The sequence below is a fragment of the Hesperophylax consimilis genome, chromosome 10, assembly GCF_061612785.1.
Source record: "Hesperophylax consimilis isolate HC1 chromosome 10, BYU_Hcon_1.0, whole genome shotgun sequence".
Classification (NCBI taxonomy): domain Eukaryota; kingdom Metazoa; phylum Arthropoda; class Insecta; order Trichoptera; family Limnephilidae; genus Hesperophylax; species Hesperophylax consimilis.
This window is the reverse complement of record NC_142845.1, coordinates 32,516,655-32,539,622: the sequence shown is the minus strand read 5'-3', so window position 1 is coordinate 32,539,622 and position 22,968 is coordinate 32,516,655. Positions and strand designations below refer to the sequence as shown.

Here is a 22,968-nt window from a genome sequence, read left to right as displayed (position 1 = left end):
AATGTAAACAAAGAAAGCGGTGTACAAGGGAAGTGGAAATATATTTTTTGGTGATTTTGACTAGTCATCAAAAGAAATTCGTTGGGAAAATTCATTAGTTAAAAATATTACATACATTACAATAAATACTCAATATTATACAAATGTAATTACATATATGGTAAATAACCAACAATATCTTCCTGGACAAATGTCCAGACACTGACATTGCCCCTAGTGAAAAATGTTTCTTGTTAAAATCTATATATGTATATGTAATTGGATTTCCCAAAAATCTGATTTTGAATTTTCATGTCTGCTAATTAATGAACTAACCATCACGCCTTTTTCCGCAAGGGTAGGCAAAGAGGACAGACCGCCAAACAACTCAGTCTTGGCACACACTCCTTGCCTCATTCACAATCATACATACTCTTCTATTATTCTGACTCTTGACATGGCCCGACTCAAGTATCTGATTCACTTGATCATGTCAAGTTCCTCAGGCGCCCCTGACTTCCATTCTCATTTTCATCATATATTCTCCATAAACTCTTTTTTTCGTTCATTCGCTTTATATTCCTAAACCATTAGCGTCCCTTTTTGTAATTTTACTCATTACAAGTGTAATGAGTAAAATTATTACTACATTTTTTGCAGATCTCCACATTTCTCATACGATCATACGTCTGCTATGTTATTGAGGATTACTTGAGTAAATGAATAAACCATATAACTAGGCGTATACGAGGGAAGATGCAGATTTAAAATAATAATTTTCATGGCTTGACGGGATTAATAATGGAAAATAATTGCGACAGTTGCGACTAACATTGAAATGAGTAAGTAATAAAATATTTTATTTACAGATAAGGGGCCGTTCAAGTATTATGTAAGCACTATAGGGGGGCAGGGGGGTCTTTGCTTTGCTTATTTTTGATGACATGGGGGGGTGGGGGGATAGAGATAGTGATTACGTCAGCACTGCTCAGCAGTAGTTATTTTTTTTACATATTGGCAACCCACACATTGTCTATGTTTGAAAACCGAATACATATTCGGGGATTACCACAAATAATTAATACGTTTAGGTACTCGCTTAAAAAACAGAATACATTAACAGAAAAATGCATATAGGTACCAATTTTTACGTAAGCATGGGAGGGGGGGGTAAGAGCTTTGCTTACTTTTGGTGACAAGGGGGTAAATAATTGTAATAAATCTGCTTACGTAATACTTGAACGGCCCCTAAGGGGCCGGCCCTGTCCAGGTACAATTGGAACAGTCCGCTCCGTGTGCCGACTTGCTAAGGCGCTAATAATGCCTAACATCTAATAGAGCGCTCTTGAGGTTTTTACTAGCGCCAGGCGCCGTTTGGCTAAGGGGCAGCTCTGTACAGATATACTAGATAAATGTAAACAAAGTACTGTTACATATTTATGTTAAATAACACTGCTTTGATTGTTAAGAATATTACAAGTGTCCAATTCACATAAAAGAAATTAAATTAAATTTACAAGACCAAAGATTTCTGACATAATAATTTATTATGTCAGAAACAATTTTTGAAAAATTAGTTCACTTAACAAATATTACTGGTACCAAGACAATTTATTCTGTGCTTTTCAGTTAAAAAATGAAACTGACAAATATCACATAAATGGGTCATTTCTACTTAAATAGTACATAACATATTATTAATATGTAATTAAGCTGAGATTTGTTTACTATCAAAGCCAGCTTGATTTTATACCCAGCTTTGAATGCACTAGCTAATCATAGATCTAGAGTAAGCTACAATATAAATAACAATGTTCGGCACATAGATTATAAGTGTATAGCTAAAGTATTCATACATCAATATGTGGTAGAAATAATTCATTATATAAACGGTGTAATGGGAAATTTCTTGTCAATTTTATAAAATCAATTCGCTAGAATGATTCAAAAAGTTGTTGATTCAAAATATAAATATGTAAATGCATAGACAATTCTGTCATTTATGTTTTGAAGAAAGTAAGGTACATAGTTCTAATCCTATATTATATTACATAATACAATAAATACATCAATAGGGGAAGATTTCAACACTTTATGAACATCTGTATACAAAAATATTATTACTATTTTTATAATAATAAGAGTTGTGATGAAAATTAAATATCAATGGCAATTATTATTTTTAAAATAAACATTTATTTTTATTATTGAAGACAATATTAGCGATTCTGAAACGAAAATTTGAAACACAAAAACAAGTCCTAGATGTTATCGTACCTTTTTCTGATTTTTCCGTTTTAGATTTTCGCTAATATTATCTTCAATAATTAAATACGCATTTTTACTTAAAGGGAACAAGATTATATTATTATTTTAGTAAAACAAGGAATTCAAGCCATAGTAACGATAATATTAATATTATAACAAATAATCATAAATTATCATTCATTTTTGTAACAAGTTGAGAATCCTCTCTGGGATCTCCCGTGCTGAGGATTTAATTTCCATATTTTATTAAAATTTAATCATATATTTTAATAATATGCAGTTGCTGAAAGAAGCATTAATGAACATACAATTTTATCAATTCGGAGAAAAAGATACATACATAATTTAAAATAGTATTGAGCTTGAAAAAAAAATGGGTTCTTGAGGTCATTTTCTAACGAAAACGGTGCTATACAAATAATCCAAAAATTATTATTATCATCAGTGTTGGCAGTGTTATATTTAGTGAATAATAAAAATATGTTTTGTGTCATTGATGCTTTTCTGCATCAACATCTTTTGAATTAAAAGACAAAGCTTGACCGAGTAGAAAATGAAAGAAAATTTAACTCCCAACTAAATAAATAATGTGGATTGTTGTTGCTAAAAAAAATAAATACATTTCTAAAAACATAATACAAGTTAAGACTGAAGGTATCAATGCTGGAATGCTTATTATATTTATGCGTATGGTTGCCCACCTGTGTAACAGTTGCATAAAATTGAGTTTTACCCGCTTTGCAGCATGCAGGAGCTCACAGCTTGACACGGAAAACTTTGCAGTGGATGGCGTCACAGTTGAAGATAATATAATGGATACAATAAACCTATTAATTAAAAATTGTTAGTTCTTTCTTTAATCGTTAGTTCCTCTGATAACAGAAACAAAGGGAGAAATGACATGGAAGTATGACGACTAAGCTGCACAGACTATCAAAGCGGATATGCAATTTAAGTTATGCGTTTGGTGTGTAGGTAGAAACAAAGGCTGGAGTATGGGTGAGCGATGTTGACAACACTTTTGTGCACGTGGTTTCATACTAATAATAATTCATGGCCCATCTACCTTGTTTCTATTATTTGTGGTTCCTCCTGTGGCCGCCTGGAAATTTATCCGTGCCAAGTTGCAATACATATTGACGTAAATACAGATTATCTGTGGATAAGTACATGATAGATTAGGTGTGAGGAATTCTGATGCTGAGGTTCTGATTGGCCACGGCCATCTTCTCGTAGAACAGCATGTAGGCACAGCTGTGGAGGACTTCGTCCAGCGAAACCTCGTGCACCACTGTGTCACTTGTGTAAAACCATCTGGAAACAAGAGAACAATGATATTATTAGGACTTACACCTGGTTAAGTTATAGTGTTATACTAGAATAGCAAGTTGATCAATGTTTAGTTATGAGATGACAGCTTATAATTTCAGACCGTGTAGACTATTTGACAATTTCATAAGATCGTGTAATGGCCGCTACATTGTACTTGTGACAAGTGTACTTGAAGACCGAACCTGCTGACTTGATCAATCTTCAAGCATCATGCATACTTGAATGTGAGTGCGCACGTTAACTAACTAACTAACTAACCATCACGCCGTTTCCCCGCAGGGGTAGGCAGAGAGGACGGACCGCCAAACAACTCGGTCTTGGCACACACTCCTTGCCTCATTCACATTCATACATCGTCTCATACATACTCTTCTATTATTCTGACTCTTGACATGGCCCGACTCGAGTATCTGATTCACTTGATCGTGCCATGTCTTCCTCGGGCGTCCCTGCGCACGTTCATCAGTTTAAAGTTTTTGGCGATATTACTGTAGAAAATTTGAAATCTTCGTACGATCTTCTAGTAGCAAAAAACTGTAAAGTTATGGTTTTTACTCGTAATGTGGTCCAATCTTTCACGTGTGTTATTGCTCGTTTCATAACAGTATATTTATTTTTTAAATTAATGGAGTTACTAGGGAGAGAAGCTTTAAATAAGTTTTAACTATGCCATGAGGCAAATTTTAATTCGTTCTATAGATTTATATGCGAATAAACATGTCGTTTTTGTAGCCAGTCTTCGCACCAAACGTTTCTAACAGCACTATATCGTCATCCTTCAACATTGCAAATGTAGTGCGACCACTCAAAGATTTGAACTTAGATGAACTGACGTCACTTGAAATATTATGGAATGTATATAGCCACCATGGACAAACTGCAAATTGGATCAAGTCTCATGAAGAATGGAAGGGTAAACTTTGTTGTGTGTAGCGGCCATAAGGCTATCTGAAAATTCTGCCTGATCGTCTATGAATAGTTGACAATTTCACAAATTGTACAATTCCACAGTGTGCAAGGACATCAACAATTTAAAGTATGCGGATAGGTTTACAGAAAATTGGGGTGGTCATTGTTATAGTTACCGTTTGGCTTCAAAGGCGTTCCCCCGCCTGTAGGTGACGAAGTGCCCCGAGCGGGGGCCCCCCACGTGCACCACCACGGCCTGCAAGCGATACTGCGCCTTCCACTGCTCTTCCAGTGAACCACCGGCCCCCGCTGCCCTGATAAGCCCCGCACCAATAGGGAGGCTCTTCGTCATAATGCTGGTGAAGTCAAAGTCCACCTGCGAGGGATATAAAACCATGAGGAATACAAATAAACATCACAACTCCCAGATCAACTGCAACAGTACTCGCCAATACATCATTCGGCCCCCTAGCACAAACCGATTATGTTGAAAACTTGTTTTAATTTCCCGGTTAGCATAGCTGCGAGAATGTGAAATCAATGCATAGTTTGCTAGGGCTTGCTTACCTTGGGTGGCATGGCGGAGGTGAAGGGGCCAAGGGAGAGTACCTCCTGGAAGGCAACGTGTTCACCGCGCTTGCTGAGTCCCGCGGGGCCCCACTGGGTGCGCCCAATGTGCAGACAAAGGCAGGTCGGCAACTAGACAAGAGAAGGATAATGTTGTATTGAATTAATAATGGTGAATCATGTAGTTTTTTTTTTTACACTAACCTAACACAGGAAAATAATTTCCTCAGAGCCTATGTCATCTTTGATGCTGTGTTAAGGTTCTTTTTAAGGAAAGGAATGAGAGGAAGTTCTGGGAAGAAAAAAGGTATAAGGGGTGGGTAGGAATCTAAGGTTCAACGTGTCCAGGAGCGACGGATGTGTAAATCCATCCCTCCCGCTGTGATGCAAGACCAGCTATAGAGATCTCAAATCCCCAAATTGCATCTCTATCGAGAGAGGGCCGTATCGACGGCCCACTATGCAGCTGGTGGTCAGGCACATTCGCCGCCAAGACCTGAACTCACCTCACCCAATAAACCCGGGCACCCCTGCTAAGTCACCAAATGTAGCGATCCACTTGGGGTGACCCATAGGTCATCTCTGTCATAACAGAGGTGTTGTTTATCCAATAAATGGTTCCCGGGGCGACGGTACTCATAACCGCCTCCCAAAGTGAATGGTAGTAAGAGGATTTAAATTATTATTTATTTTGAATTAATGGCACAACTGCCATTTACATACTGAATAGTTATTGACGGTCATAGTACAAATAATATAAGATTTAGAAAAAAGAGAAAAATTATAAAATTGTTTTTATAAGTAAACAAAACAAATTTAAAAAAAATATATTAGTACAAAATAAATTAAATCAAACGAAGAAGAAACACAATCAAGCTGTTATGAAGTTATCTCATTAAAATATGCTCTGTTAAAGTGTTTTGTAAGTACAGTTTATATTTAAATAGAGGCATATTAAAAACATCAGCTACATATGTATTATCAAAGGAGTTACCAACGGTGCATAAACTATTTATAACAGAATTGTAGCCGGAAACCGTAGTATAATTGTCACAATAATACATATGTACATACTACCTTGATCTAATGGTAGGAAAATGAAAGTGAATCAACACTAATATATATCAGGGTTATCCAACTGATAATTTACAATTTTATATAAAAATCAAGTTATAAAATTGTCATTATAACAAAGTTATTCGCAAAGAGGGAATGGAAAAAAATTATGAAATTCTTTATTAGGTTATCAGAAAAAGTAAATTTTAATATAGTTAACCTTTCCTATGCTGATGGTCTTAATGTGCGCCGTGAGGGGAGGGGGCAGAGCGGCGTCGTTCTGTCGGGCGCAGCGTCCGCACGCCACCCCCTTCACCATCTCAGGGGCCGTGAAGGCACGCAGCAGGCCCACCACACTCAGCGGGGCAACCGTGGTACCCAGGTGCAGCGAGAGGGAGTCAAACTTGTCATAGCGGATGGGGGACTGAAAACAAATTGTGAAATACATATGTATGTTAGAATAATTATATTATCTTGAACTTTAGTTGGACCTAGAACCCTAATGAGGTTGTCTTAAAATTTAGTTGAACCTAGAACCCAAGTGGGGTTGTCTTAAAATTTAGTTGAACCTAGAACCCAAGTGGGGTTGTCTTGAACTTTAGTTGAACCTAGAACCCAAGTGGGGTTGTCTTGAACTTTAGTTGAACCTAGAACCCAAGTGGGGTTGTCTTGAACTTTAGTTGAACCTAGAACCCAAGTGGGGTTGTCTTGAACTTTAGTTGAACCTAGAACCCAAGTGGGGTTGTCTTGAACTTTAGTTGAACCTAGAACCCAAGTGGGGTTGTCTTGAACTTTAGTTGAACCTAGAACCCAAGTGGGGTTGTCTTGAACTTTAGTTGAACCTAGAACCCAAGTGGGGTTGTCTTGAACTTTAGTTGAACCTAGAACCCAAGTGGGGTTGTCTTGAACTTTAGTTTAACCTAGAACCCAAGTGGGGTTGTCTTGAACTTTAGTTGAACCTAGAACCCAAGTGGGGTTGTCTTGAACTTTAGTTGAACCTAGAACCCAAGTGGGGTTGTCTTGAACTTTAGTTGGACCTAGAACCCTAGTGAATTTCGCCTCAGGAATGCAATTTAAAAAAAATAACTCTAATTTCAACAATTACTAATGGAAACAACTAAAGTCAGGGGGGATGTAAATATGCACAAAATGAGTTGTTAGGTTGTTAGTTTGGGTTATTTCAATAATTTATGAGTATTTCCTAATCTTCAAACTTAACATTGAGAATTTTTTTTAAAATTTAATGCGTGTTTTACCATCTACCCTGACATAAATAGTTGTTTATTGTAGTAATTAAGTTGAAACCAAGAGCTATTTTTAAATTTGTTGCATATTAAATGTGAAGCGGAATTCAACAAGTTTATCTTATTTTTTGACATTTGAAAGGTCCATGTTAGTCGCCGATTCTAGGTCCATTTCAGCTTTTGAACAAATTGTGATCAGTAGAAAAGCACAACTGTCATGTTGTTATATTTATCAGGCAAATGGCGAGAGACCGTAACCAGTGGAGTACATTATGGAGGAGGCCAAATCCCACCCACACAGGTACATAGTGATGATGGTTTTGTATTTCTTTAAATTTTGATACAATAAGATTTGGCGTACCTTGTACTCGCAGATGGTGCACTGCAATCTGGTAGCCAGGGCCCCATTGAAGGGGGGCTGCGGCGGGGGGGCTGGGGCCGGCGCGGGCCGCCCCAGTCGATCCAACTGGCAGAAGGAGCGAGAGGAGCCCTTCACCAGGGGGGGCCCGTAGGGGCCTGAACCCAGCGACACCACCGAACCGTTTGTCTCTAGAATGGAAAATATTTATAAAGTATGTAGTATAATATATAAATATTTCTCTACATTACAAAAATACCTTTTACACCTTATTCAGTAATATCAATAATTCCAGAACAAAAAGGTTGGTGTTTTTACAGCTGATGCTAAATGCGAGGACACACGCACCGGTTTCGACGGCAGGTGCTAACCTGTAGGGTGATACACACAAGGTGCCACAAATATTAATAATTAACGCCTTGGGTCTTTTTTTGCACTTCAGTACACAGTACTCTGAAAGCATTAGAGTATTCTTGTATACTTTACGGCACTAATACGTACTAAAAAAGTAATTCTATCTCCTTTTGTATTGCTGTGAGTTATATGATTTAAGAGTGGGTTATAGGGCATAATGGTGATTTGCTGGAAAACAGCTCCCTAAAACGGCTTAATACTACCTTTCGTATGTCATTCTCAGACTTCATATTTTTTTATACCAATTAATGGACTATTATTTTTCAGTCTGCCTATTTTTTTTTGTAGTTGTTGTAGGCATTCGACTATAAAAAATAAAAACATTGATACACCATACAACCCACTTTTAAAACTTGGATGTATGATTATGGCGTCAATAACGGCTTTACACTATATTTTTAATTTAAAATATGTATATAATACACACATCTGTAGAAGTACGGCCTCTTATTATCGTTATGCTATCTGTGGATATTAACAATTAAATAAATACTTCATCTTGCACCAAATTTTCAACGCATTTCACAGTTTTTTACTTATTCCGGGATGGAAGCCCCCGGTGATGGCGGTGGAGCTATAGGCTCCCTGTTTTACGGCGTATATATTTCGAAAATGCCATCAAAATGTTTCATTAATGGGTCTAAAAGTAGAATACCGACTCACTTAAAGAATTGCAATAATCTTATGAAGCTACGAAAACAGTAAGTACTCACAAATTCTCTTTTTTCATATAAATTTGACGTATTGTATATTTTCAAGTGTCAAATTCTTTGAAACGTGTAAAATCCAACATTCTATATGCGTTAAATGCGTTCCTTTTCCTAACGGTTAGCACTAACGTCATGTTGTTTACTGGCGGCATCTTTATGCAAGTGTGTGTGAGAGAATTCATTGTCTTTACGCGCTCTGACTAAGTGGGAGATTGGACGTTTTTTCATAGGGCACGTTTGGTAATTGAACCAAAAATTACCATCTCACGCCGGATCATTTTTAGTTCATATCACCTTTCCGCGTATAAACACGTAACCATTCACACATTGTCAAATCAAAGATATTCTATCTATGTGTTGTGTTGTACAGTTTCAAATAATTATATTATTTTTCTCTTTGTAGATCAACACATGATTTATCCATAGCAGCCGGAAAAAATACTCCAAACAAGGTATGCTTCAAGTAACGAATAAATGAAAAAAGATTATTGTTTAGTTGTACTAAATAACACAGTATAATTTAACAAATATATAAATAAAAAAATAAAATTTCTTTTATTTCTCGAGGTCAATTTATTAATGATGTTATTAATATGTATAGATATTCTATCAAATATAAAATTAAGAAATTCACCAAATAAATCCACCTTCGATTTTCTCTAAAACGAAAGCTCAAATAAAAAAAGTCATAACCCAAAATTGTCAATAAATGAAAGGTTATTCACAAGTTATCCATTTATAGGACAACTTTTTTTAAACGATACGCCCTTAATGGTTTTATTTATGTATTCTATATTCATTTTGATGAACAGAAAAAAACTTTTTTTTTCTTAGCTTTTTTGAAATTTTCGATTTTCCAGCGGGTTTTTTTCTGACCGGTGTCCATTTAAAAAAAATGATATAAAATTATTGTTTTCATTACAAAACGACAGGTTGGTAAGGAAAATGTACTTTTATTTATTTGCGTTACAGGGGAATAACTGCTTTGATAATGTTATAGAGAAACTGACCAGGACGCGATTTTCGTAAATTTACTCAACATGTGCGAACTTCGGGCGGTTGGTTCGATTACACCTCTGTGCGTTACCTCAGAATGATTACAACCCAAGGGCTTATAACTTGGAAACATAAAGAAATATAAACCTTAATGTTGCAGGTCTCAAAACTATCCGTTTTTAGCTTATGACCTATAAAGGGTTTTACCGTTTATACCACGAGTTTCCGAACACCGTGTAAAACAAACTATATGTATCGGAAATGTTCCTCAACACTAATGACAACAGCAAGTGAATGATGAAACATTTATAAAAAATGTCAAATTAAATGCTTTACCGAAATAGTAGGTTATGCAAATAAGTCATACCTTTTTACTAAGTTGTTTGTTTTACTTAATATTTCACATTCATATTATACGATCATTGCTTTGCGACAAACGCACATGTGATGTTATATTTTAACATGTTCATTAATGTACAACTACCGCCCTCTAGTGACAAAAAAATGAAGACATTTTGACAGTTTGCGAAATTTCGCTATCATATAACAAGCGCTTAAGCAATGTTAGAAAGTGGCAACACCAAGCTTTGTATTTTCATTTAAAAGTTTACCATTGATACTTTCAAATAGTTGTGATATATTACAAAAAGTCATTGACCGCCATTGCTTGCATTTTTGGGAAAGATTTGTCAAATTAATTTTTTATTAATTTTTTTCATATGAAACCAAAAAAAAGTGAAGTAATAATAAACTTAATGATCCGTTTGTGTATTTAAAAAGTTTTTTAGTTTCGTACATAGTGGTATTTTTACAGTAAAAAAAAATTTTTGAAATAAAAATTTCTCTATTTATGAAATCAAAATTTTAATATTTAAATTGTATATGTTCATATGTAATATTAAAATGTGAAAGATTCTTTCATAAACAGGATTTAATTTTGAGATGCATTCAAAAACAGCGAATCTATTTGAAAATTATTCTCAATCTGACAGATTTTTGAAGTAACTTGATGACATAATCTCAAAAGACCCCAGAGGTTAATGATTTGCGCATTGCCCTTCTAAATATTCAAATTGGCATACACCCCATGTTGAGAAATACTAATGTATACAATTCTTACCACTATTCTTTCCCTTGTCCAATGGGCCAATGGCCGCTTGCGACAGGCTGCGTGCGCATCTCACCAGCGGGGAATCGGGTGTGGCGGGGGAGCTGACGGAGCGCAGCTGCTGTGGCTGCAAGGGCTGCAGGGGGGGCAGGCCACGCGGGGAGATTGGGGCCGAGCGGTCCGAGTGATGCGCGGGGGGCACGGCCAGCGAGGAGCCCCCGTTCAGAAGACCTAGGGCGTCCGATAGACTGCCCGGCCGGATCTGGTGTGGAAAATAAATCAGGCAAATATTAGAATTTTGATGCATCATAAAGAAAGTTTATAAGCATCATTTAGTCCACAAAGCATAATGGTAATATATATCTACAGTATAAACTAACTCTCTTAGCGGCAGCCTGAGTCTCTTCCTCCACACAAGAGAGCAGCACGTGCAGGAGCTCGTGGGCATCATGCTGGTCTTCAGGGACCACCCAGCCCAGGGCTCCCAAGCACCGCAGCACCCCCAAGGGGCACACAGGGCCCCCGCGAGACACAGAGTGGCTGCCGTTTACAACTGGAAGCCAATGAGAATTTATTAACTGAAAGTGTGAAAGATATTATTTACAAAATATGGAGAAAACAGGAGTTCACAATTTACATAGGTAATTTAGAGAGATTTTTTATCCTTTGAAACGATGACCTTTGACAAGATTATAAATTATATTAACCTTTTGAATGCCAGTAGGTAGAAGTGTAGATGTGCACAGCAGGCCGTGAATTTTTAATCGAAATAAATCATTTTTAAATCTTATTTTTATAAATTAACAACATTACACCTTGAAAGGATATTTAAATGACTTACCAAATTTATTCAATATTCAAGAAAAAAAAAAAAAAAAAAACGGGACATTATGTATGATACAGAGGCTCAAAGAAGAGCGAGTAAACTCGCTATTTTTCTATGGCTGGCCTGCTGGGCACGTCCAAGAATGCGAGTAAACTCGCTCTTGGCACAGAAGCGGTTAAAAACAACGGGAACTTAAACTTCACAGTAAATTAAAAATAACAACAATATAACTTAAATATAGTTTTTTTAAATAAAGCATGAAATACAATATACTTGGTAACTTAATAGCACGATAACTGAAAAACCATTGAAATGAAAAAATTATATTATGAATACTGCATATTCATAGATTATGATGTCATTATTGACATTTACTAAAAAGTGAAATTAATTTGGTTCTAAATGTATCGGGTAAATATTTGTGATCGCTGGCCACGCTTACGATTTTTTTTTTAATAAAACCTTTTGATTCACCTTAATTACTATAAAAGGCTACTTATCCGCATTTGGCAAATTTTAAATTTTAAATTCTTATTTTTAATTACGTAAAATGAAAATTCGCTTTCGTTGCATAGGATGATAACCATTTCCAATAATTTGTGTCGACGATATTTTCATATGTTGGTATTTCTGATACTTCGAGGGGCGAAAGAAACATTTACCATTTAATTCATGCATATAAGGTAGGCACTATTTAAAATATAAAATAAAATTAGGGTATTTAGGTAAGTTTTTAACGATTTCTTAATAATTTTGAATGTAAAAAAACCTAACCCTTTAAAATAAAAAAAAATATATACATATACATTAAAAAAGCATGCTTAAATACCTTTATTTAATTTTATTTTATTTCCACGGTTCGCCAAAATAGTACCTACCTAATTTGCATAGAGTAAATGGTAATAACGTCTCTTCTAGCCACTTGTATAGTATCAGGAATATCAACATAAGAAAATGTCTTTAACAGATTATTTTAATTGGCTGTCATACCATATACGAAAGCGAATGTTCATTTTATGTAATTAAAAACAGAACGCTAAAATTTAAAATTTCTTACATGCAGATGGTTTCCTTTTATAGTAATTAAGGTTTATTAGTAATCAAAAGGTTTTATTTAAAAATAAATATAAAAGTATTAAGCGTGGTCAGCAATCCTGAATTATTACCATGTATTAAAATTTTATGCGAAAATATGCTGGGCAGTACTAAAGTACAAAGTTTTAATCAGAATTCATCTTCCTAAATGTGATTCGTCCCTCTATATAAGACAGATTTCGAATAATGTGAATCCAATAAGAAAAGTATGATTAGGATGATATAGGCAATACAAGAATGCTACTCTCAGGCAGGTATATTTAATTTAAGGGAATGAGAGCTTAAAGAGGTAAGTTTTTAGTTTAGACCTTAATTCTGTTGGACTTGTTATGCATCTTAGGGGGAGTTTATTCAAAGGCTCTGGCCCAGATGCTCCGAAAGCCCGATTACCAAACTTAGTATTTGGCTTGCGCTTAGGTTCCATCAGTCTGCCTACAGCTGATGATGTACCAGTGTTTTCCGGGACGCATAGTTCAGAGATGTAGGGTGGGGTCATTTCATTGATGGATTGAAACACCATCCAGCACAATTTTTACTAGATTCTTTCAGGGCACTTGAGCCAGTGAAGGTTACAAAGGTGTTCTGAAATGTGCAAATATCTATAGACCCCGGTTATGAGCCGTGCTGCTGCATTAAACACTGATTGAAGTTTGTCAATTTGATATTTTGGAAGGTTGGCATAAATGCCGTTGCAGTAATCGAGACGTGAGACTACGTAAGAGTTGATAGACTTGAGTTGCCTTAGTTGAAAAAAAAACAGTGCTTACAGTCCTATTTGACTTTTAAACGAAAAGTCCGAATTTAAATTGACACCGAGACGTTTGACTGTTGTTTTTGGGATGATATCTTTGCTAGAAATAGAAATAGGTGAATCGTCTATGAAATGTTGATGTTTGTTTGTGGCCGCCCAGAGAAACTCAGTCGTAGATGGATTCAGCTTCAGCTTGTTTGAAGAAATCCAACGAGTTATTGCTTCTATACATTCAGCTATACGGATCTTGAGACTATTGATTTAATTTGGAGCGCCGTAGAAATAAACTTGCTGATCGTCGCAGTGAGACAAGAGACCAAATGACTCGATTATTTTCTCGATTTAAGGTTTATTATAGCTGTGAACATTTTTTACGATGCAAAATTCTATGAAAAGAAAGTGTGTTTTGAATGTTACAGCGACGTTCAACGGGTACACATTTTTCATGGCATATAGGGACTTCTGGCCCTCAAAGAGTTAACGACCTTGACTTTGATGAAATGAACATAATTCAATTTTCTCACAAATCAATAACTAAGCAGAAATTGGGAGACCTTTCAATGGCTTCCCCTGATGACTGAGAACATCAACATGATCACAAATCAATAACTAAACAGAAATAGGGAGATCTTTAAATTGCTTCCCCTGATGACTGAGAACATCAACATTTTTTAAGGAATGATGTGTTTTTATCATTTGATTAATAAGATATTAAATTGATAATATACATGTTTTATATATTCTGTAGAGTCAAAGTTTGGTAATTTTCAAAACTAGCAACTTTTCATTGTAAGCTTTTCTTTTGATCACAGAAGTGGACGTGTACCCCAAACGCTCTAATATGTCTTGTATCTCATCAGGTATGTTGTCCTGAATGACCAGCATGTAGCAAACTTCCTCGGCTGACAAGATCTGGGGCAAACATGGCTAGAAATCTATCAATGACTTCCCTTCCTTTGATTCCTCCCGCCCAAGCCTTGGAAATATCACTCTGGATTATTTCTAAACTCTCAGTCACCACGCAGGGAGGATTAAATATAACTACATCCGCCGTATTCAACCATAGATTTTTTTTATTTATTACAAAATAATATAACATTTCAAATCATAAAAGTATGCAAAATAATATGTTTTTTTCCTAACTATTCTATTACTCCATAACCCTTTACAACCGGCTTCACACGAGAGTGAGTTTGTGTTTGAAGACAGAAAATAAATTTGTTTTTGTGAACGGAACCGGTGTCGAGTGAACGTGCGGGAGCTGCTTATTTAGGGTACCTTGAAGAGCACATGTTTCAACCAGTAAGTCGCCCAGCCCTATGAGATCATAACTAAGAGCTTTAACAATGTGGCCTATCACAATTTGAAAAATTTTTGCCGGTTGCAAAGGGTTAAGGTATATGAATGTTTTTCTTAATAATAATAGTTTTTTTTGCTGCTGAGCTGCTGACTGGCAATCAGTAGGCTGCGGGGTTCAATTCCCTTTAGCAGCATTTATTCTTTTTCGAGAGATTTTTCAATTTGTATGGAAATTTCAGGTGGATAATTATTGCTAAATAAATATAAAACATCAATTTTACAGAGATAAATAAATAAATTGAGAAGCCTTACTGTTTAAATAAATAATTGGGGGAATAAAACATGTATTTACCATCGATTACAGTCGACAGAGTAGTAATCATGCTGTTATTCGCCTCGGAAGTGGTGTTTTTCTTCAGCCACTCGACGAACTGCGGACTAGCGGCCATGGCCTGCAGAAGGGTGTTGAGGAAGCAGGTCCTGCCGAGGTTCTGGAGTCCGGCGATCTGCCCCCGCCGCTTGCGGGTGCGCGGAGCCCCCCCGGGTCCCCACAGCACGAAGGCGCCGACCACTACGGCCGCCGTCAGCCCCGCCGCCACCAATATGCGGTCGCCGCTCTCCATCGGATGGCCGCGGAAATTTATGGATTCTGGATCTTAGAAAAATCGCTGCATCAGCATGCCAGTATTTTTTAGTGAAGGCTCATTTTCACAGGAAAATTTAAAGACGCAAATCGCGAAAAGACAGACGGGAACGAGTGAAAACTGGAAGCGACCATAGAACGTCAGAGAATTTGGAGAAAAACATAATTTTGACGTTTGTATTCAGTGTTGCAAGTAAACTGATTTTTCCCATAAATCACAATTTTCGGTACTTTTGAGGGGAAATAAAATATTTTTTTGGCGGACAGTATGCAAATATCGTCTTTTTAATATTATATGATTTTATTTATTTATTGGTAAAGGTAAGAGACAAACAGCTTATACATAAAATATAAATATAAATAAATACATGTTAAATACAGTCAAGCCAAAAAAGTCTCCTATATTAAAATTGATTGGAGATGGAGTTTTATTGCATAAAAAAAATATATTTTAGGTGAGGAGGGGAGGAATAGGAATTTAGGATGAGGATAGGAGATGCTCTGGATACATTCCATACTATTGTATTAATTTTCGATCGTACGTGTTACTTCTAATCGATATTTGTGAAGTGTATTGCTAAAAATGTCTGTGTTTTGAAATTTAGTATTATATTGGGCACATATACGTGGAATTGGTGAATTTTTTCTAAAGTTAGTTCTATATGTAGGTAAATGAAACAAATGGGATTGCCGTGTTGATCTTGTTGGAATATGAAAATTTATTAAATTGGTTAGCTCTGGTGAGTCAAGGCCATTGTTAAGAATTTTAAATAATAAGATTGTGTCAAAAATCAAACGTCGTGTATGAAGGGAGTTGAAGTTGTGGTAATTAATAGAATCAGTGTAATTTGAGAAATGTAAGTTTTCTTTATAATATTAATGTGTTTAAATTTTTTTTTTGAATTCATTCGATTCTTTCAATGTGAGCTTGGTAAAAAGGAGTCCAGATCGGTGTGCAGTGTTCTAGGTGGGGACGGATGAACGCTGTGTAAAGGGTATATAGAGTCTTAAGGTTGCGGAAAGGTTTCGTTAAACGTATTATAAATCCTAGCATTTTGTTGACTTTGTTGATGATTGCATCAGTGTGTTGAATGAAGTTTAATTTCACATCCAGTATTACCCCAAGGTCTCTGATAGATTCTACTTCTTTGATATGTGTCCCGTTTAATGTATAATCAAAGAAAATTTTATTTTTGTTACATTTAAATGATAATTTATTGCACTTTGAGGTATTTACTACAAGTTTATTTGATTCACAGTTGTCAAAAAGACGATTGAAATCCTCTTGAAGTTTAATGCAATCTTCGATTGATTTGATAACTAAGTAGATTTTTCAAATCATCATCTGCATATGCTAGGTAATTGGCATGTAAAAAACATTTGTGAATATCATAAATATACACATTAAATAATAATGGCCCTAAATGAGAACCTTGAGGTACACCGGAGGGCACGGAAAAGAAAATGAACTTAATGATATGCTGGTGTCCCACAGGGATCGGTTCTGTCTCCGACTTTGTTTTTGTTGCACATCAATGACCTTTTGACATGTGCACCGATTCATTGTTACGCGGATGACAGTACAGTTCATGATAGCTTTTTGTTTGACAAGCCCCCAAAGGGCACACAAACTCCAACGGCTCGGAGGGCTTTGAAGCAGAGAATGGACGGTTATCTCAAGAGTATTTCCTCCTGGGGTAAAAATAATCTCGTCGAATTTAATGTTTCAAAGACCCAATGCTGTCTGATTACGTCTAAAAGGGTTCCAAATGATAATCTAGTCTCCTTCAACGGAAGCAATCTTCCGAACAGGCCTTCCATTGATATGCTTGGTATAACTATAAGTGACCAGCTCAGATACGGGGGCTCCATCGAAGCCAGAGTAAAGTTGGCCTCTCAGAAGCTGGGCGTACTGTACAGGGCCCGCAGATACTTTAATAATACACAACTGCTGACCCTGTACAAATCGCAAGTGCGCCCTACTGTCGAATTTGGCAGCCATCTCTGGTCCGGAGCCCCTAAATACCTGAAAAAAACCCTAGACTCTGTGCAAAAACGGGCGGTCCGTTTGATAGATTCCCCAATCTTAACAAACGGACTGCAATCTTTAGAGCACAGGCGTCAGGTAGGTATGCTGTCCTTGTTCTATCGGTATTACAATGGAAGATGCTCTGAGGAACTAGCGTCATTGATCCCTTCGGCACCGGTGCGTAGTCGGGATACACGCCAAACGCGCGCCCAACATTTGTACACAGTTGACACTTGTCACATGAGAACGGGTCGCTTCTACGATTCGTTCTTAAGTTCAACAGCTCGGCTGTGGAACGAACTGCCGGCCTCTGTGTTTCCTCCCTCCTACAAAATGGGACTCTTCAAGACCCATGTTCACTCCTTCCTCTCCACAAAAAGACCCTCCACACAGCATCCCCAAAGATGACATAGGCCCTGATGGAAATTATTTTCTTCAGGGCCTCCTGTGTGGATTTAATATAAAAAAAAAATTAAAAAAAAAAAAGCTGTACCCTGCCATGCGTTGCTGTGTCGCCTTCCAGAATTTTCAAGAGCATTCTCGACCTTTCCGGAACCTTCTGGACTCACTGACACACTCCGCCACTCAGTTTGGAACCTTATAGAACCATTTTGAACTTTCTCCTTCCAGAACCTTCTAGAGCATTTGAGAACATTCATTAACTTCATTCTGAAATAATCCGAAGCATTCGCGGCCTTCCCATAAAAAATTATACTTTCGTCACCCACTGCCACCCACACTCAGCCACCGCCACCAAATTCTTCTACTTTCGATGTGATACCAAGGGCAATCTACCACGGGGAGTGGTTTATTTATGCTACCAACAGTGGGTGCCAGTGGTTGGTTTGAAGAAAATTAGGCGGGTAGGGAAACACAGGTTTCTTTTAAAATTAGATTAGATTAGATTATTATTGAATATTATGCTTGTTTTGAACCAGACGAGTGTGGATGATGCCCTTTTCACATAAGTGTGGCGTTGAGAGAATGATCCAGATCGTCTCATTAATAGTAAACAGCTCGACCTACCTAAGTACTTGCAAGTTACTACCGAGAACTAATCGTAAACAACGCGACCTACCTACGACAATACGTTGCGAGTTGGTCTGGCACATCACGCCAACTCGCTAGAAGGTTCTAGCCTATCGCCTATGCGTAATAGCAGCGCCGCCGAAAGTTCCAGTAAGACCCAGTCTGAGCGAGTGTCTCCGTTTTACTTGCGATTCCGCTCTACCTACTGTTGCCGTCGGCTGTACCGTATAAATAAGCCCGACGCAGCGAGCAGTCAGTCAGTTATCAATCTGCCGTCAACAATTTGCAAGTCTCGCGAGTGATAAACCGCGCACCTTCATTGTATGAAGGACAATATTCCCGGCTCTGCTCATGGACTCCATCGGGACATCATCATAACGCCTTGGCTCCGGCCGCCGTCCCTGGCCAGCGTTACAACGGATCTCAGCGCCCTGGTTCCAGCGCATCTGACCAGCGCTTCATCCATGCACCATGACCACCACGAGGACACGCAGCATCCTCCCTGGTCTACGCACCTCCCGCTCAACCGCCTACAAGGTCCACCGTACCTTCGGCCTTCCCGTCAGCACTGGGGTACCTGGAGACCCACGTTCTTCGCCAGTGCCTGACCGTCATCGAGTCCGGTCACCAGCGTCTGGTGTCGACTCACTGACCCACGCTTGAACGGCACATCACCGCCTGCATCCGAAGAATACGACATCAGTCCTACGTCAACTCTCATCACGGCTACCTGACTCACAAATAAACACTGTGACGTTTACCAACCTCTTTCATTTTGTGCCTCTCACCAGATCCCCAAATAAGTAATAAACCAACCTGACCTTATTTCTAAAACCAATGACAGCGATCACCAAAACTGTACTCCAAAATCGCCAGGCTGTTGATGGTGTAAAAAAAAACTATTAAAGCAAAACGTGAGTGGTTCATTTATGAGCAAAACAATTCATGTGTTATGTTTCTCGGTTTTATTTTTCAGATGACAAACTTTGCAGTCGATATTGCAGTCAATACAATATATTTTGTGACTACCTACACAAAAAATTGATCTTTCGAAAGTTAATAACTGTTATTGTAAATAGTTATTAACTGGATTCCATAAAATGGCTCAAACTTCGAACTACATAATATATATTTTTTATTAACCACTTAATGCTTTTGAACGAGCGGTGTTCGCGGACGGTGCGTGTATCGTACGGCGACAGCCCGAACACTGCTCGCGTCTTTTGACTTGTATTTTTGAGATTTATTTATTGTTTATTATATGTAGTTAGTCTTGTTTTATTTTTTTGAATATGGTTAAGTTTTTTTACATTTTTTATTGCTTTTGTTTTGTTTTTTTTTTGAACTGGTCAATTTTAAATTATGTTAACTATTTATAAATAATAAAATAACCTGATGTTTTTAGTTTCATTTTTGTTAAAAAAATAACGAATATTAAGTGGTTAAATAAGTTATTACTTATACAAAGTAATGTTGGGTAGATACAGTGCGACAAGTATATGTTGGCGAAAAAGGAGGGCACTTTGGTCTATGATATAACAAATTACAATAGTAGGTGTGGTTGTCAGATTAAAATAATAGCGACAATTACATGTCCACTTCGGAGCGACGGTAGTGCACAACACTTCAGGTCGCCGCACAGAAAAGTAAAGTATGAAAATAAGGTAAAGGTTTAGGGCCGGAGTCTGTCAGCAGGGATCCTAGAGGGAACTCAGTATACCTCTAGGAACACACTGTACTGTGTTTCAAGCTGAGATGGAAGCCATCTTGGCCTGCGCACAGGAGAATTACGTATAGCCAGGCAGCCCTAATGGCACTGGGATGTAACCGATGCGACTGCAGACTGGTGATGGAATGCAGGACTATTCTTACAGAAATCGCTACCATCAATAAAATAACCCTAATCTGGGTACCAGGACATAAAGGTATTGAGGGCAACGAGCGGGCTGACGAACTAGCTTGCTAAAGGGGAAGGGAAAGGGGCGAAATCACCACTTATAGGATCCGAGCCGGCCGTAGGAGTAGCAGCTTGCCACCAAATTACATATTGATATGTGGGTCAAATCCCAGCACTGCAAAGAATGGAAGAGGGCACCTGGAATGTGACAATCCAAAGTACTCATAAAAGGACCAGACCCTAGACGAACCAAGAAACTACTCGATATGGACAGAAACTAGCTGAGGGAACTGGTAAGACTACTAACGGGACACTGCCATCTCAGGAGACACATGCAGATATTGGGAGTGGAAAACACCAATAGATGCAGGAAATGTGAAGAGGATGAAGTGAATCCAATTCACCTATGGTGCCAATGTCCTGCCCAGGTGGGAACTAGGCTAAGATACCTGGGGACTCATACAGTAGAACCAGAAGACATGGCCACATACCCAATAACAACCCTGCTGAACTTTATTAAAGGGACTGGGTTGTTGTTAAAGGATTGAGGTAAAATGTGAGATAGCACAATGGGCCTATGGCCTAAGTGCTCATGGGAACTACGTGTAAACCGTCTGCGCCCTTAAAAAAAAAACAAGTTAAAGGTTTACAGTGCAGTCAATTGTGAGACTTTTCTGAGCGTCGGCCTGGGCGTATGATTTATTTATTTATTTAACGCCCAGAGGGCTTTTACATGGTTGGTAGTATAATTTTAATTTGACAGATACTTTGAAACATAAAAAATAAGACTAAAATTACATTTGATAAAAGCTATGCAACAAGTCATACAAACACAAGAAACAAAAACAGAAAATTACAGCTATTTGTAGGTTTTAAATGATCCACAAAACTTGCCTAGTTGGTATTGAATATGTCAACATCACCCAAGTAATGATTTCCCATGGTGTGAAGTCGTTGTATCGGAGAGTGGGCAATGCAGTTACGCTTATGTGTGCTGCTGTAGAATATTGTATTTTGTCGTGTTGTTACTGTGGGTGTAATGTATGTTTATAAGTTGCAGGAGTTCACAACAGTCAAATTTAGAGTTAAGTATTTTGAATAAGAACGTTAAATCGTTTATTTTACGTCTATCTTTTAATGTTTGTATTTTTAGAGTATTTAATAAGAAATTGTATTTTAAGTCTTCAACAGGAATATTTAATTTAAAATTTATAAAACGTAGAATTTTTTTTTGTATTTGCTTAATGTTGTTAATGTGAATTTTGTAAGATGGAGACCAAACTACTGAGTTATATTCAATTAGACTTCTTACTAGAGATACATATAATAGTTTAATGGCTTGTAAAGAATTAAAGTTTTTAGTTGTTCTTAATATGAAGCCTAGTGTTTTCATACCTTTGTTCACAATTTGATGGATATGATTGGTGAAACTTAGTTTTTCGTCCAAAATGATACCGTCACTCCGAAGTATACTATTGGATAAATCGTTAGTTCATGTTTACACCACCACCAGTTAAAATTTCAATGTTTGTAGCTCAATAATAATTGTCTACAATAATTTTATCAACTCACAAATCTAAGAGTATTAATATTATCCTTATTAGATTTGTGTGTTGATAAAATTATTGTAATACATATTTAAAAATAACTTCCACTGTCCATTTATATTTTCAAACAAGGACGGATAATGAAATAATAGAGGAGGGGGACGGTCTTTATTTAAAGTTCTCCTACCTCTTGCAGTATGTATATCTTCAAGGGTATTTCACCACATCTGAATAAACTTTAACTTTAAATGTTTGAAGTAGTAACTAAATTGTATAGTACCTTTAGTCACAGGATTTACATGGTAGTAAAATCAGGCATTTACTTGACAGTTAGGGTGAGTCAGCTGTGGTGAAATGCATAACATATACTCTACTCAACGAGTAGCACTAAATTACAGTTTACTGAGAGGTGTTTAATATCCCTTAACCTTTGGAACGCCAAGCTCGAACTCAAACCTCCGTCATGTGCCGAGGCAAAATTTTTGCGCCGTGCGCCAGCTGATTCTATTTTCATAAGAACTTACTTGTTTTTTGCAAAATCATGTTTATATATTTATAAAAATAGTATATATTATAATCTGCCATAAGTAGTTTCCCCAGAATAGCTAATGTTTTTCAGCGAAATGTTTTTTCTTTTTCATGTTTTCAAAAAATATTTAAAAGAAACACTGTAACGGGATTCACCGATGAGACAAGTTACACCTGTATCATTCCTCCCAATCTAACGCTATATGTTTCCATAACCCTATTTTCTACAAAAGGGTATTTTCGTATACCTCCCTAGGTTGGAGTTAGTCCTGCGAGAGATAACCGAAGTTAGATAAATTAACCTTTTACATCACAGCTCACAGCATCACAGCTGTGATATACCTTCCCGGGATCACACCTGAAAGTATTCGATAAAAGAACTA

At 37.1% G+C, this 22,968-nt stretch overlaps 1 protein-coding gene across 1 annotated transcript; it reads right to left on the bottom strand.

Annotated features, from left to right (window-relative positions):
• Positions 1-1,136: 1,136 nt before the first annotated feature.
• Positions 1,137-15,702, bottom strand: Usp30 (ubiquitin specific protease 30). The gene is made up of 8 exons (XM_089636243.1): positions 15,265-15,702; positions 11,322-11,494; positions 10,954-11,203; positions 7,717-7,904; positions 6,332-6,535; positions 5,056-5,187; positions 4,665-4,864; positions 1,137-3,561 (listed from the first exon to the last, which is right to left on the bottom strand). Exons 1-8 carry the CDS (start codon positions 15,533-15,535, stop codon positions 3,426-3,428), a joined length of 1,554 nt encoding a protein of 517 aa, XP_089492369.1. The 5' UTR covers positions 15,536-15,702; the 3' UTR covers positions 1,137-3,425.
• Positions 15,703-22,968: the final 7,266 nt, after the last annotated feature.

Bases quoted from the DNA above. Each gene is read 5' to 3' on its own strand.
- Usp30 (XM_089636243.1), bottom strand. From the start codon at position 15,535: ATGGAGAGCGGCGACCGCATATTGGTGGCGGCGGGGCTGACGGCGGCC. The intron at 11,204-11,321 runs GTTAGTTTATAC...TTTCCACACCAG, and splicing joins CTCAGGCTGCCGCTAAGAGA to ATCCGGCCGGGCAGTCTATC. The intron at 6,536-7,716 runs GTACGCCAAATC...ATTTGTTTTCAG, and splicing joins GCACCATCTGCGAGTACAAG to TCCCCCATCCGCTATGACAA.